At 39.1% G+C, this 17,368-nt stretch overlaps 1 protein-coding gene across 3 annotated transcripts in view; it reads right to left on the bottom strand.

Annotated features, from left to right (window-relative positions):
- Window positions 1-17,368, bottom strand: part of LOC122804506 (synaptotagmin-like protein 2) — a 3,492,381-nt gene that overhangs the window by 2,413,618 nt on the left and 1,061,395 nt on the right. For all 3 annotated transcript variants that reach the window (XM_044074423.1, XM_044074432.1, XM_044074438.1), the window contains 2 exons: window positions 10,299-10,409; window positions 6,017-6,130 (listed from right to left, as the gene is read on the bottom strand). In XM_044074423.1, the coding sequence (XP_043930358.1) occupies window positions 6,017-6,130; window positions 10,299-10,409 (225 nt within the window). The remainder of the gene's footprint in view (window positions 1-6,016; window positions 6,131-10,298; window positions 10,410-17,368) is intronic.

Genomic DNA, 17,368 nt, shown 5'->3' with positions numbered 1-17,368 from the left:
TGCTTTGACACCATTCATATCAGCCTGTCAAGAGAAAGGCAGCAAGGAGCAATGCAAAATATCTACTCATCTTTGTTAGAAGGCATTACGGATTACTGTGAGATGCTCAAAAAGGTAGCCAAGAAGTCTAAGCCTGAGTCTGTTTTCAGATGTCTGGCAGGCAGGGGATTAACTGGGCATAATATAGAATGGGTGCTCAATGTTCATAGTAAAAGAATAACAGGAAAAATTAAAGAGGATGAGTAAGAACAGAGTGTGGGTAAAAAGCAATAAATAGATAAAATAAGGAGGACAGTGTGGAAAGTGATGTTTTGCAATGCCATGAGCCTAGTAAGAAAGACAGAAGAACCGCAGACCATCCTGGGCACTGCTAGTACCACTGAAGATTGGTACTGGGACACAAGAGTTCAATGCTATCACATTATATGCATTCATAAGGATGGATAGTGGGGATAAGTGTTGACTTTTTTTTTAATACAAAAGGACAGGATAGCATGTGAGGTTCTGACTGAAGGGATTAATAGGGCACAAAGTACAATGGAAGTCAATATGCCAGCACAACATGGGAAAAACTGTGGCTGGTCATTGCTGCCATCTGTACACATCAGTGGTACAGAGTAATTCATTGGTGGACAGGTTCAGGAGATGATGTCACACAGTGTGATGGTTGTGGAATATCTTGGTCTCTCTCAGCTGCAAACTTCTCACTTCTTAAATGCATTTTATTTTATCCAGTTTCTAAAGTGCTTGTCTCAGGGCAAGGCTGACAATTATAAAACTGACTGAGACAGAACATAATTCTTTACCCACAGCAACAGTCTGCAGCTCATTATGGGAGATCACCAAGATCTCTCAAGAACAACGAAAAATATTAATTTCTTCAGCATATTCTCAGACTGCTCTATGGCCTCCTCCTAGTGGGTTCTGTCTGGTCCATGTCTTATGGGGGTCAACCATGGACCATCTACACTATATGCACAAACCAACTAAGCTGTCTCCCCTTAATCTAAAGAGCAGGATGTCTACTGTGAGGACCTTACAGATTGTAGAGCACCTCATCCTGTCATGAAGAAACAGCCTAGCAGTCATGTGAAGAAGTCTTGGTATTACCAGTTGTAGTTGCTGTTTCATCCTTTGGATCATTACAGAACTCATGATGACCGGTGAAGATGGGTTGTAGAATAACAAGTAAACACAGATTTTTCTAGCACTTGGAACCTATTTCACAGTCATGTCTGGTACAAGGCCTCCAAGTACTGCTGGTGCTTCCATCATTGGTCTGTCTTCTGATCCCCTCTAACCTGATATATGAGCAAGAACCAAAGATAATGAAATGCCTCCCTCTATATCTATAAAGAGCAATCCACTTTTTTTCCAAGAAAGAACATCGACTTCTGATTTGGAACTACTGATCCTCATCCCAACTGCTTCACATTCAGCAGCAAAGCATTCCAATGCACAGCAGAGAGATGCCAGTCACTCAAGGCTGGGAGGACAATATTACCTACAAATACCACATCTAAAACCCCATCAGGCTCCAACAGGCTCCTGCCTAAAACACAGCTACCCTAGATGCTCATTCTAAGAAAATCAAAACGAGTGGAGAGAGAGAGGCAATGCTGGTGGATTCCTGTGCCCATCTTTGGTGTATTTGACCATATTTATTATATTTCCATTTGTTAACCAGGACAATCCAATCGAGTTAGAATACCCCCTTTCCGGGAAGCCCTTTGGAGAAAGTCTCCACAGTACAATGTTTTTGTAAATTTCTACCAATAAAGTTTCTTTAATAGAGTCATGAAAACCTGCATACCAGAATCTATAAATATTTACAAAAAGGCTATCTACAGATGAGAAAATATTTGGCTAACAACAATGTTGTCTAAGCATTTTGAGACACTTATACATTATTTTTTTATAATGTTATGCTTTATGATTAGATAACACATTTATATGAGAAATGGGACTTAAAAATACATGGTAATAGAGAGATACCATAGTAGCTAGAATGTAGGATAGAATAGTTACTAGAATTTCAAAGTGACAAAGGAAAAGAAATAGAAAGTTTAACAAGGGAATGAGCTCTAGTTTTATGTCATATTTGCAAATATTTTGTAATTAGGAATAGGTTTATTTAATAGGTAGTAATTAATTTTAGTATTTGTCAGTACTTTATACAAAGTGCCAGGAATGCATATGCAATTCCAATTTTTATAAATACAAGGGCAACATTTTATGCAGGAAAAGGCATGACCCCCCCCCCCATATTGTTGAAGCACCTTATGACATTCCATATGCAGTGATATGCTTCTCCAGGTCGGTAAAACCCATGTGGTCAGGACTAGTGAATTCTCACAGCTGTTCATTATCTGGAAAAGAAGAAACAACTGACCCACTTTTCCACAGCCAGTACATAATCTGATAATGGCTCCTGAATTACAAGTCTGACAATAGACAAGGTCTCATTTCCAGTACCTTGGTATAAGTGTTTCTAGAAAGGCCAAAGACTGCAGTCTTTTTTCTAACTGTAACCCAATAGCCTCTCTTACCATTTTTAAAAATGGACCATCACCCAGTTTATCAATACAAAGGTATTGTTATTAACTTCCATGCAACATTAAAAAAATAAATTTAACCATGACATCCAAACAATACCCCCCCTTTAGTATTTAGACATTGTAGTGACCTCATTTACAGAAAGTGAATCAATCTCATCGGCCATTTTTGGTACTGCCTCCTGATAGGAAGGCATGCCTAACAGATCCTGGAGTTCCTCAAATTATTCCTTACAACACTGTCCTCATTCAAGGTCAGCATTTCTTCATCCTTGCTGATAACAGCTTGAGTGGTGTGGCTCAAATATACCAGTATCAAATACCTTTGGCCAAAAGTTGATGTTCAACTTTGTATTTCTGTCACTAAGACCTATAGTCATGTGTTTTGGTCAACTGGGTGAAGAGAGGTAATAAGCTGTTAACTTATCACCACTTGGGGGTGATCTGGGTAAGATAGGCAGGTAAGCAAGCTGGAAAGAAGATCACACGTGAAGTGATGATGGCCTGGGAATGTCTCACAGATACTTCTGTGAATTAAAACTGCAACTTCCACTTTAAGAACTTCTCATTTAACACAGCAGAAGTCAGGGACTTAGTGTCATAACAGTCCACATTTCTAACTTCAGTAGTTGAGACAGTGGGAAGATGTTTCCAAAAGGTTATCAGTGCTTGCCATAGCAGTAACCTTGGGACCTGCTGGTGGGGTGTCAGCACTGAGGGAAACAGTCAAGATGAAGAAAGAGGTCTTCCCCTTAATGTTGGCAAAGGATCTTCAGATTGGACAATAGCTTTCAAATAGAGGTAACATCCATTGAAGTCACCAGAGCAATGGGCCCAGGCTGGTGAGGAGTCTGGTAAGGCTATGGAAAAACACATTCTGTTGGCTTCAAAGTTGTTTTGTCAACATATCTGGTGACTCAGTGTTTATAGTTACCACAAAAACGGAAGCTGAAATGTATTTAGTTGGTGCAGGATGACATCAGGCAACACTGTAGACATACTGCATCCATGGTCAGGCAATATCCATGAAGTGAACATAAGACATTCACTAGCCATCAGTGATGATGCCAGTCAGTGTGACATACCCTGGGGATAGATGTGAAGCTCCATGGCATAAAGATAACATTGCAGACCTAACTAAGAGGTGAACTTCAAGCAGTTCTGAATTGTGGCACATTAAGAACAGACACAATGAGAAGTAGAAAGATAAATAACCTGTAAATAAGATTTTCAGACAGCATTCTACAAGGTGCTTATCTAAGATTTCCTAGAAACAGGTAATTAGCCCACAAGAAGACCAAGGTGGCTGAACAATGAGCCCATTACTCAGACAAGGAGAAATCATTAAGACGATTGAAGCAAATAGGAAGGGCAGAAGAGAAGGCCTACCTTAGGTTAACAAGAAAAGCAAAAACAGGAAAGGACAACAGAAGCTGGACTGTAAAGAAATCTAGACCATTGGGTGGGGTGGGGGGGGGGGTGAAATCATTTTTTAAGTATATTTCAGAGAATAAGGAGGACAGCACCAACCTAAAATGTTGGACAGACAGAAGGGTGTATATGGATGGCAAGAACATTGCCAAATGAATGACAGATTTTCATCTTTGTATTATCAAAACAAAAGAGAGAAAGGTATACCATGCTGAAGAGAAGGAATGCAAAAAGAGTTACGGAGGATGAAGGAACCAGTAGGATGGGAGATAGTAGAAAATTATCTTTTTTGTTACAAGAGGAAAAAGAAATCACAGGATAATGATGGGATACTGCCAGAATATATGATAAGCTAGAAAGTAGCCAAGGCAGAACTACACAGAGGAAGCTTTAACAGATGTCTGACGTGTGGAGAAGTGTCAGATGACTGAAAGTAGTTTCATTTATTCTCTTATTCAAGGGAGGAAAGTACAACCAGCATAAGCAACTGCTGGTTAGTAAGCATGACTTTCAGGGTCAGGGAGATGGAGTGAATCCTGATTAAAAAAAAAAAAAAAAAAAAAAAAAAGTGAGGCTGTTATCAACTTCAAGATCCAAAAGCCAACATGTTCTAAATTCAGAATGAAGCTGCCAATGAAATTTCCTGCAGTTTATGACTGGGCAAGTGCTGAGAGGGGTGAGTAAGAGCTAGTGAATGTGGTCTATATTTCAGTATGACCTTTGACATGGTATCACACTGAAAGCTAGCTGATAATCTGAAAGCAGGTAATTGAGGGGTAAAATCCTACAAATTGTGAGGATGAATGACTGCCAAAAAGAACTTTGAGTATGATGGTTTATACCTGGTCCCTTTCCCTCACTGTTTAATGAATTTGTCTATAACATGTGAGGGAAGTCTCATAATACAAAAATTAGTTGCAGAGGACAACAATCAGTAGGCAGTCCTGGATTGGGGATAACTTAAAAAGAAACACGGATGTCTTTATAAAGGGAAAGAGGTGGTTGTGGGTGTGCAAGACATTGCATTCTAAGCACAACAACCTATAGTTTGCATATAAGGCAAGGTAATCTAATTCACAAAATTGTGTCTGAAGAATTACTTAAAGGTAATCAACACAGGAGCTCTGATTGATTTGTCATAAATAGAAGGGCAGCATTGACTGTATTCTACAAGTGTCCATCGAGGGGGGAAATTACCCTATTTGAGTAAATTCCAGTGAGACTACATATGTATTATTGTGAGCTTTTCTGGAGATCTTACAAGGAAATACGATAAAGTGGAAAGCATCTAGAGGAAGGCCATGAGAGTCACCAAGGGATGAGGGGTTGGGTTGTAAACATCTGGATTTATTAAGCATGTATTAATAAAAACTAGAAGGGAGAGAGGGATATGATACATGTGTTTATGATGCAACCTGGGAAAAGTGAAGGGCTGAAACTGAGGAGACGGACAGAGGAGCTATTGGCTGCACTTAGAGAATACTCACTTTAATGTGGAGAATTCAAAACAAATTTTTAACAGACTAGTACAGACACCTGAAACATACTGCCTGGCTGGGTGAAGTATGTATATGTAAAGGGGCTTTCATAAGTTGTCAGAAGACAGCTTGAAGGGACTGGGCAACTTAAGGTGGAAGGAAGAAGCGGATACATATTATAAGCACCCATTCGGAAAGACTAGGTACAGAAATTGCCTCCTTTTGCTGCGCCAGCACATAGGGTAAAACCGTATAAAGTATTGGGGCTGTAAATAACAGTAGAGTACAATACTCTTAAAACCACTAGACCACTGCTATTACATCTATATATAGTCCTCATGAAGGCATGTCAGAAACTTGCAAACAGAACAACAGAGAACAAAAATATAGGCATTCCTGCTGAAGGGTGTGTATTACTCGATTATTAATCACAAGCCAAATTAAGTTGAACATGTCAAGTATGAAGGAAAGGGTAAACTTACCAAAGAATAAATGACTATTAAAAAAAAAATCTACTGACTTGCTTCAGTGAACACTGTATGCTTTTATTACCTGAAAGTGATTCTTTATGAAAAGCCTCAAGCACAGCAGGCGAATGTGCCACTTCAGCAGTTTCTTCAGACAAGGAAACGTTGTACTTTTCATTTGCAGCAGTATCTTCTTTACCTTAAGAAAATAGTTCAACATAGAATAGAAAATGTGACAAGTTTTATTAGCTTCATCTGCTTGTTCCCATTTAAGTGTCAACTGTAGACCATTTTCATGATAGGAAATAAAATACACATAAAAAATAGAATAAATCATATGGAACAATACAACATACATAAATTAAAGAGTCTACATCCTACAACACAGACTGAAGACAATGTGACATGTGACAGGTTCATAAGTTCATACTAGGCTATCTGCCCTAGGGTATCTATAAGCCTAGCCCGAGTATGTGGGGCTTTCGCCACCCCTTGGAATGAGAATACTATGCCCATTTAGGGTTTAGTTTACTGTGCCTCTCTCTAGTAGTGACACAAATCTGTCCCTCCAGCATGTCCTATTTATTTCTGTGTTGAGGTTCAAATCTCTCGCTCTCGTGGCTCTGGTGGATTTGGATTTTCTGAGGTGGAGCATGTCCATTAATTCCGGATTGGACATTACCTTGTATGTCAGACATAGATCGCCTCTGAGTAGGCGGTATGCGACTGAATAGAGCTGGAGTTTCTTCAGCCGGGCAGCATATGACATATGTTTGAGACCCTTGATCCTCTTGGTGAGGTACTTTTGGGGTCTTTCTAACTGCTGCAGGTGTCGGGTAAGGTACATCCCAAATGGGACATTGTACTCAATTATGGGCCTGATAAGGGAAGAGTACAGGGGCACCATGACCTCTCTTGATCTAAATGTGAATCCTTTCATGATAAGGTGGGTAATATAGAAGGTCTTCCTAACCACCTTGGCAACGTGAGTGTCAAATGAGAGGTTACTGTCAACTTGGGTCCCTAGGTCCCTGATTACTTCTTCCGTACTTAATGGATTACCACCTATGTGGTAATTTGTGGGTACTTTGTTTTTCCCAAAGGGTATGACTATACATTTTTTGTTGTTTAGTTTAAAGCCATGGCTCTGGCACCAGTTATCCATTTCTATGAGGCCTTTCTGAAGGATACTTGTGTCCGCTGGAGTATCAGTTATGGTGCCCAGTTTGCAGTCATCTGCGAACTTTGTTAGCCACAATCCTCCTATGTTTGCTTGCACCTCGGAAAAATAAATGCCGAACAAGAGGGGTCCCAGGACCGAGCCCTGTGGGACACCGCTTGTGACTGGCTTAGAGTCTGACATGGCTCCAGCAATTCTGACCTTGTGGGTTATGTCCTTGAGCCACTTTGCAACCTATCTTATGACATATGGGTTTACGTTTAAGCTGGTGAGCTTGTCTATGATGCCCAAGTGGGGTACTGTGTCGAAGGCTTTTGCAAGATCAAGGTAGGCTGTGTGAACTGCCTTACCCTCATCAATGGCCTTAGTGACTGTTTCAAAAAAGTCGACCAGGTTCAAAAGGTAGGATCTGCCCTTGACAAAGCCGAATTGGGTAGGATCCAGTGTCTGTAGGTCCCCCAGTGTCTTTATTTATGAGTTCCATAATGATCCTCTCCATAGCTTTGTAGACCAGGCTCGTCAAGCTTATGGGGCGGTAATTTCCAGGGTCCGTAGAAGCACCTCCTTTGTGGAGTGGGACCACTATTGCTGTACGCCATTCTTTGGGTACGTATCCTGTAGTAAGGCTAAGATTAAACATCAGCCTTATGTGCGGGTTTAGTTCCTCTTGGAGTTCATGTAGCATGCAACCCGGGATACCATCTGGTCCCATTGATGCTGTATTTTTAGCTTTGGAGAGGGCAGCTCTCACCTGGGCATCTGAGATGTCAGGCAGGCTACACTCTGCTGGGATAGATATTTCTCCTTTTGGGGGAGAAATTTGCACTGAACCTGTCTGCCAGTATGTTGGCAATGTCTGTAGGTTCAGTGTATTTTTTGTCATTTTGGATTAACTCTGAGCATATGTGGGAGTTTCCACCCAGGTTTCTAACATAACTAAAGAAGGCCTTGTGATTGTCTTTAGTGTCTTTTGAGATTTTTCTCTCGAAGTTGGCCTTGGATGATTTTATGAGTGATCGTAGTTTTTTGCTAGTACTGATCAGAGATGCCTTCCCTTTTGGGGATTTTGCTCTGTCATGTAGTAGCTTCCTCCTCCTGTTGTAAAGCTTGTTTATGGCTGGAGTGCACCAGACAGGATGCCTGGCTTTGGGGGAATGGGTCTTGGTTTTATTTGGGATTGCATGATCCATGCATTCTTGAAGGTGTCCGTAGAAAGCATTTATAAAGGATTCAGCGGTGTGGGCTGTGGGTTTCACTGGCCCAGGGGCCTTGAAGGATACCACTTCAGTCTTAAGAAGTGTGAAGTCAGCTTTTGAGAAATTATTCACTGTGGTCTTTTGTGCTGGGGGTGGGGGCGGGATGTGGATTTCCAGTGAGATTAATTTATAGTCTGATCTCACCAATGAGGGGTATACTTCCAGTGTGGAGCATTGTGTCCCCATGTTTGTGATGATCAGGTCTAGTATATTATTCTCCTCTTGTGGGAGTGGTGACTAGTTGTTCCATCGCATTTGAGTTTATGAATTCTAGGAAACTTTGGGCTAGGGTGTTGGGGCTTGAGTATTGCTCCCAGTCTATGTTTGGGTAGTTGAAGTCCCCCAATATGATGGTATTTGCAGAGACATTCATACTGTCCAGTGTCTTCAGGAATGCTGAGTGGGGTTCCTGAGTTTGAAATGGTGGTCTGTAGCATGCTACAAACTGTAGGGCAGTTTTGCCTACGGTTAGTTGCACCTGGATGGTCTCCGATGCTTCGTGCGTTGCCACTAACCTGGAGGTGTGGGTATCTTTGATGAATATGGATACTCCCCCTCCTTTTGTGGTTCGGTCCAAGTTTTGAGGCCGAAAAGCATGCTATGAGGTATAACCTGGTAGTGCTGGGGTGCTCTCAGGAGCACTGAACCAGGTTTCAGTCACTTCACAGACATCGATGTTCTCCATACTGAGGAGGGCTTCGAGAGCGTGCATCTTGAGGTTTGGACTTCTGGCGTTGAGCAGCATTACCCTTAGTTTTTTTCCACTTGTGTTTTCTAGGGAGGTGGGTTTGTCTTTTGAGCCTTGCCTAAAAAAGGCACTATGGGGTGGCAAGAGCCTTGGCCAATATCCGGAAGCCCAGGGGTGACAGGTGCAAGCCATCCCTTGCGAAGCAGTGTGGCTTGTCAAGCATGTCATCCCAAGCAGACAGACATTGGATCCCCTTAGAATGACACCAGTAATTGAGCCAATTGTTAAAGCTGATCATTTTGTCTTTGTACTGTGGCATCATTCTTGGTGAGGGTAAGATGTTGCTCAGGGTCAGGGTCAGGGTCATACCGGCCTGGGCTACATAATCAGAGAGCTCCTCTATGTCTCTTTTCATGTAGTCCAGGGAGGTACGTCTCAGGTCATTCACACCGGCATGGACAATGACAGTCATATTTGTACTTGCTTTGGAGTGACCTGAGTGCTTGTGTTATGTGGTGGATTCTAGCGCCAGACAGGCAGCTTACTGTAACCTTTTCCATGTTCAGTCTGGTGAGCGGGACGTCAGTGTGTCTGACTATGGAGTCACCTATTACAAGTGTATCAGGCATGTTGTTTAGCCTTAAGGGCTGTGACTGTTTGGCACACTGACTTTGTGAACTATGTGTTGCATGTGCTGTGTTTTGAGGTAGTGGTTGCTTGGATGTCTGCTTTGGAGGCCTCTGTTGCTTTGGTAGATTTTTAATTAGAGCCTCCGAGCTAAACCACTACAGAGTTTTAAGAATTTGGAGGCAATGATTTCAGAATAAACATTTTGACCTTTTATAGACAAGATCAGAGAAAATCCTTGAACCTTGTTCTGGATGGCTGAGCAGAAAAATCAGAATCCATTAATTTTGAACAGAGACTTGTCATTACTATTGCAACTGTAGATGTCAAATTAAGTTAAATATGGCAAGCATTAAGGAAAGAAATGGTAAACTTCTCAAAGAATAAAGTTCATAGCAAGTGCAGTAAAACAAACATCTCATTTCAGTGACTAGAACAGCATGAAGCTTAGGCTAATTTAGAAAATTAAAACATGGTATGCACAATGAATTAGCTTTTATTTTTTAAAGGTGATAATCTATTCCATGATGCAAATGAGTCTATTTTAAAAAAAAATCTATCAACTAGCTTCAGTGAAGATGAGTGTGCTTTAAATTTTACTGTATGCTTTTGTTACCTGGAAAGGACTCCTGAAAATGCTCAAGCACAGAGGGAGAACTTGCCACTTCAGCAGCTTCATTAAAGATGGAGACTTTGCGCTCTCCTTTTCCAGGACCGTCATCTTTACCTTAAGAAAATGAATGAAAAGAACATGGCAATTTGTATTAACTTCATCTCTTTGTTTCCAGTTGTAAACTACACAGCTGTAGACCATTTTTATGACAGGAACTAAAATATTGACAAAAAAAATAGAACAAATTGTGTAGAATAATACAGCAACAAACATTCATTAAATGATGTACGTCCTAGAACAGAGAACAGACAGAAGACAATGTGACACATGATGCCAATATAGAGTTTTAAACATTTGAGGGCAATGAGTTCAGAATAAATGTTTTGTAGACAAGATCAGAGAAAAAACATAAATCTTGTACTTGATGGCTGATCAGAAAAATCAGAATCTATTCATTTTAAACAGATACTCATCATTAGTACTGCGACTTCAACAGCCATAGAGCACCTTTAATCAACAGTCTACTTATCAAATTCAGGTTTGAATATTTTGATTTCCTGCTTTCAGAACTTCCAGTGGTAGATTTTTTTTATGTTATGGCCCTTTGTGTGAATTTTAGTGTCTAGACAAATGTTTTCCACACTGCCCACACTTATAACAAAACACAAGTTCTTTTGGAATCCTCAACCATAGAAGATTCAATCGTGTATATTTATAAAATGACAACAGTGTCCTTTGGGGCTCATCCTGTGACAAACACTAAGCATTTTACAAACAACGGATGCAGTCAGATGGGCAATCACTCAGGTTAATTTCATTGAAACTCATAGTGGGTTGTTTTTCAAATTACATTGACAATACAAAATTCTAAAGGTGGTCCACTCAGAGTGGAATGGCAATTTGATTACAAAAGAGGGTCATATTATATGGATTCTACTATTGGAGTGGCTGATTTGTTTAATGGCTAAAGGCTCCTTGCATCTCTCAGTTTGCATGGTCTTACCTTAATTTGTTATAGGTAGGCATGACTGTTGAAGTGGCTCTTAAATCAAGGAGAGAAGTGACAGCTGAAGATGATGTATGATTTTGGTAGTGCACAGTGAAACTAACTTTGCTGTTAGGCAAGAATGAAAACATGCATAGAGGCACAAAAAAGCTCTTATTACTCTTGTTTCAGGGTGAAACTGAGAAAACAGCAACAACTCCTGTCTGTAGACAGTTAAACTCAGTAATGTTTAAATATTTCCCATCTTTAATGCTGCACATATTTCATGTAAGGTATTTTTTATTTACTCACATTTAAGACTTTTTTTGACATGACCTAAATATTGGTCAAATTTACTAATATTTAATATGTGATTTAAGCATTCAAAATGCATGCACAAATCAAGTACAGCTATAGACATTCATTCATCACTGAAATAATAGACAGGATCAGTTAAACAATGTAAGACTCTGTGGTGTGATACTGTGCGCATTTCAAAACAAAATAAAAAATGGTTAGAAAAATTCAGCAGTAACATTAGTCAAATTAAATACAAACTAGTATGTGGATTGATAAGGTACGATAGCAATAATGAAAGAAAACTGCACTATTCCCATTCACAACTCCATTTTAGTGTTCTCAATACATGGTGTACTTATTTGAATCAAAACTTCATAAATTGGCTACATTTCCTGTGCAATGAGGGATGGATTTTTAAGTGGTTGGAATAAATTCTGCAAAGAATGCAGTCTTTTTCTTGTCAGCTTAAATGCTGATATAAGTAATGACTCACCATGACTGTATGATACTCTAGATGTTGAAAAATGAAACTGTTTAACTTGCAGAAAAAAAGCAGTCCATTTTCCAGAGTTTGCAAATAAAGTCAAACACTAAAAGGGTAGGCCTACTGTGAACTGTATCTGCCACACCTTTTGTAATGAACTGAAGTGATGCTTAGTGTCTTCCAAAACATTAATAAATGTACACCTGTTTTATCAAGGTCTACAGTACCTGGGAACTTCAAGAAGATTTCAGTGGTAATACCGGAAAGCTATGCTCCGATTTGGCAATAAAAACACTGGTACATTTGTCCTCACAACTGGAGTAGGACAATAGACAAACTTGTTATTATTCTTCGATCATAACTTTAAAAACTCTGGTTTCTACATGAATCTAGAAACAACTTTATCTGCATTCTGAAACATGCACACAAACATCTGTGTATTACAGGAACTTTGAGGATTGTGGAACTGAAACTTTGAGGGCTTTAACCTGAAAAAGGAAAGCAGAGTGCAGATACAACTTATAAAACAAAAAAGCTGCACATATGATATGAAATTCTCGAATAAGCAGTAAAAACAATGAACTGTATTTTATTATACACATTATAGAAGGTTGGTTAAGTGTTTTCGTCCACCTCTACTATCATGGACTTCATCAGAACTAGAATTGAGGGATTTTCTATACATCTTTGGCAAAGTCATATAGCATGGAGACCGTTTCCTCACTGTTAGCAAGTTATTATGTAAAAGCAAAATATAGGCCCTTAAGAAATCATCTGTTTATTTCAAGATATCTGTACAATTGTCAATACTATTGTATGACATGTACTATTATATTAGAGCACAGTTATAAACAGTGTCTTTGTCTTCATCACCATGTTAAAGTTTAGAGGAATGCAACATTGTCACAGATAATTGCTTCAAATAGTTTGATTCTTTGTGAGAGGAAAAACAATTAAGATATAGAGGATTGTGACGAGTCACAAATCATAACCATTTTTTAATATATATTAAAATTGTGTCTGGATTTAGAGAAAGCATATGACAGGGTTTCTAGAGAGGAGTTGTGGTATTGTATGAAGAAGTTGGGAGTGTCAGAGAAGTATGTAAGAGTGGTACAGGATATGTATGAGGGTAGTGTGACAGCGGTGAGTTATGCGGTGGGAGTGACGGATGCGTTTAAGGTGGAGGTGGGATTACATCAAGAATCAGCTCTGAGCCCTTTCTTATTTGCAATGGTGATGGACAGGTTGACAGACGAGATCAGACAGGAGTCCCCGTGGACTATGATGTTTGCAGATGACATTGTGATCTGTAGTGAGAGTAAGGAACAGGTGGAGGAGACCCTGGAGAGGTGGAGATGTGCTCTAGAGAGAAGAGGAATGAAGGTCAGCAGGGCTAAGACAGAATATATGTGTGTGAATGAGATGGAGGATAGAGGAATGGTGAGGATGCAGGGAGTAGAGGTGGCGAAGGTGGATGAGTTTAAGTACTTGGGATCAACAGTTCAGAGTAATGGTGAGTGTGGAAGAGAGGTGAAGAAGAGAGTACAGGCAGGATGGAGTGAGTGGAGAAGAGTGTCATGAGTGATTTGTGACAGACTAGTACCAGTAAGAGTGAAAGGGAAGGTCTACAAGAGGGTAGTGAGACCAGCTATGTTATATGGGTTGGAGACAGTGGCATTGACAAAAAGGCAGAGTTGAAGATGTTAAGATTTGCATTGGGTGTGATGAGGATGGACAGGATTAGGAATAAGTATATTAGATCTGGAGCATTTCTCCCCGGGCCTCCTCTGAAAACAGGCTCTGTGGAACCTAGTCGGACTTTCCCTGTCAACAAATGATAAAATAAAAAATAAAAAAAAAATAAAATAAAAAGTATATTAGAGGGTTAGCCCAGGTTGGAAGGTTTAGAGACAAAGCCAGAGAGGCAAGATTACATTGGTTTGGACATGTGCTGAGGAGGGATGAAGAGTATATTGGGAAAAAGATGCTAAGGATGAAGCTGCCAGGTAACAGGAAAAGAGGGAGGCCTAAGATAAGGTTTATGGATGTCGTGAGAGAGGACATGCAGGTGGTTGGTGTGACAGAGCAAGATGCAGAGGCCAGGAAGAAATGGAAACAGTTGATCTGCTGTGGCGACCTTTAATGGCAGTAGCCAAAAGAAGAAGATGATTAAAAATGGCCAACAAAAATGGCTCCAATAATTAATGAAATAACTATTTAACAACACCATGTACGTGCTTTCGTTCAGAATGAACTTCCATTAGACCTGGTTTGCAAAAACAAACCAACACAGAATAAAAACTTAACTAAATGACAAGACCAATTACTTCAATGTTTTAACCCTTTCATATTCAAAACAGCTTTAAAAATTTCTCTGTCATTCATTCCTGGATATGCACATGCATTTAACCTGACTTACCAACAATACTCTTTCCAATCTATATCCTCTTCAGCATCCCACCTAGAATGGTAATTTTTAACTTGATCAAGAATTAAAAATTTATAAAATACCTTATCATTATAATTACATAAAAATGCATGTTTGGCCAAAGCATTAGTAAACGCTTGTCTTTATATACCTCTTAGGTGCTCAAACTCTAGAATAAAATCCACAAGTAGTTCTTCCTATATAAAATGCAGAACAAAGTCAACATAAAGCTACATAAACCACATATTTAGACTTACAATTGTATCTTCTTAATAAATTAATTGCATAACTTCTAGCTGTCACTATTTTTTGCCCTTAGAAATTTTTAAAGAATTTTCAGGAGACTAGTAACAATCGGAAAAGCTCCTATTTTTGTAACGGAAAGTGGAAAAAATTTGAAAGAGTATTTTTATAGGAGTAAAAATTATGATACAGAAAATAATACTGTTAAGGAAATGTTCAAATGTAATAACTAATTACTGTACATGTACTATAGAAAGGCAAAATAGTCTCAAAGGTACACTGAAACTGTCAGCAACTCAAACCCTACATTCACAAGAACATAAGAAAAGGGTCATAACAAAGGACGTTGTTCAACTGGTGCAATGGTGCACCATATATCTTACCCCATGTTCCTCCTGAGGTTAGGGCAAATAAGAATTAAAAAAAATATATATATATAGAACCAGAGCAACCACAGTGAAGGAAAACAAACAGCTTTATTCACAAATATCCATGCTGAGTGCTTTCTTCCCCTAAAATTACAAGGGACGTCCTCAGAATAAGATCCAAAACCCCAATCCAGCCTTAAATAATACTCAGTTGTCACTAATTGTAAAACTGAATACATAAATTGAAATCCATCAGAAAAAATACTCTTTAAATCAAGTTTAACCTACGCACCAAGTTAATAACCCACATAATTTCATAAATAAAAAAAATGTTGCTTCATAAAAATGCATGCTTGGATTTAACCTAAAATGTTTTTTAACTTTAAAATACTGGCTATACTAATGGCTTCGTTAATCCCTGGATGCATGGTGGCATCAAGTCTCAACTGCCATCTTAATTCACTGACATCTAAATGTACATCCAAACATTTTCCCTGTGGGTCTTTTTGTAGGTGTTGAATTACCAAAAAAATTGAAAGTGTGGTCCCTATATTCATTCAGATGTCTAGCTAATGCATTAGTCTGCCTAGCATGCCTAATAGGTGCTCCCCCATCTGTTTTTTAAAATATCGACTAGTTTTACTTATATAAAATATAGGACAATCCAGGGATTTGGCAACATATACAATATTCTGGGTGTTACAATTATAATGTTCATTAATCATTATAGTTTTTCCATTCAGAACAAACCTACAACCTGTCTCCAGAATGTGTGGACAATAATTACATCTTTTACATTTGAAATTCCCTTTACTTCTGTTGTTAACATTCTCAGTATTATATTTACCCATTTCCAGAATGTTTTTGAAAGACCTATCTTTTTATATATTATTTTTGGTTTCTTCACGACTTTTTGTCCCACATTTTGGTCAAATAGTAGTATATTCCAGTTATTAAAAATTGTTTCAACTACTTTCCATGCATCTTGAATAAAAATCATTATAAAGCCTATGTTAAAATTTTCAGTCCTATTATGTTGCTTCAGTATATTGGGCCCATTACTAGCATTGTTAACATTATTCAAAATTGGCTTGTATGTACCATTGTTACATTTATGTATAATCTCCTTACTACTATCATCCAATAATTATTGGGGATACCCTCTGGCATTGAACATTTTCAAAATAAATTGAATTTCCTCCAAGAAGGTGGTATCCAAGCTCATCATCCTGGCATCCATTACCAACTGTCCCTTTACTATCGACTTTTTTTGAAAATAAGAATGTGCAGTAGAGAATTCTAAATATGAATTAGAGAAAGTTGGTTTTCTATATATTCCAAATTATTCTCATCCGTAATAGTTAAATTTACATGTAAATATGAAATGGTTGTTTTACTATGTTTGAATTGTGTTTTTGTAGACTTAGATAAAGCATGTGACAGGGTGCCGATAGAGGAGTTGTGGTATTGTATGAGGAAGTCAGGAGTGTCAGAGAAGTATATAAGATTGGTACAGGATATGTATGAGGGTAGTGTAGCAGCGGTGAGGACTGCGGTGGGAGTGACGGATGCGTTTAAGGTGGAGGTGGGATTACATCAAGGATCAGCTCTAAGCCCTTTCTTATTTGCAATGGTGATGGACAGGTTGACAGATGAGATCAGAAAAGAGTCCCCATGGACTATTATGTTTGCAGATGACATTGTGATCCTAGGTGAGAGTAGGGAACAGGTGGAGGAGAGCCTGGAGAGATGGAGATATGCTCTAGAGAGAAGAGGAATGAAGGTCAGCTAGAATAAGACAGAATATATGTGTGTGAATGAGAGGGAGGATAGAGGGATGGTGAGGATGCAAGGAGTAGAGGTGGCAAAGGTGGATAAGCTTAAATACTTGAGATCAATAGTTCAGAGTAATGGTGAGCATGGAAGACAGGTGAAGAAGAGAGTACAGGCAGGATGGAGTGGGTGGAGAAGAGTGTCAGGAGTGATTTGTGACAGACGAGTACCAGTAAGAGTGAAAGGGAAGGTCTACAAGAGGGTAGTGAGACCAGCTGTTATATGGGTTGGAGACAGTGGACAGCCTGTGCCCCTGTCTTTGCAAATTATGTCATGTCATTCTGGGAACAACAGTACATTATATGCAAGGTGAATACTATTCCAACATTTTGTATTATACAAGGTTTTTGGACAACCTTTTCATTATTTGGAAGGGCAATGATTATGAACTGTCAATTTTATGACTACATAAACCATACTGTGATTTTC

The sequence above is a fragment of the Protopterus annectens genome, chromosome 1.part1, assembly GCF_019279795.1.
Source record: "Protopterus annectens isolate FY-2018-M chromosome 1.part1, PAN1.0, whole genome shotgun sequence".
Taxonomy (NCBI): Eukaryota; Metazoa; Chordata; order Ceratodontiformes; family Protopteridae; genus Protopterus; species Protopterus annectens.
This window is presented reverse-complemented; position numbering and strand designations above follow the sequence as displayed.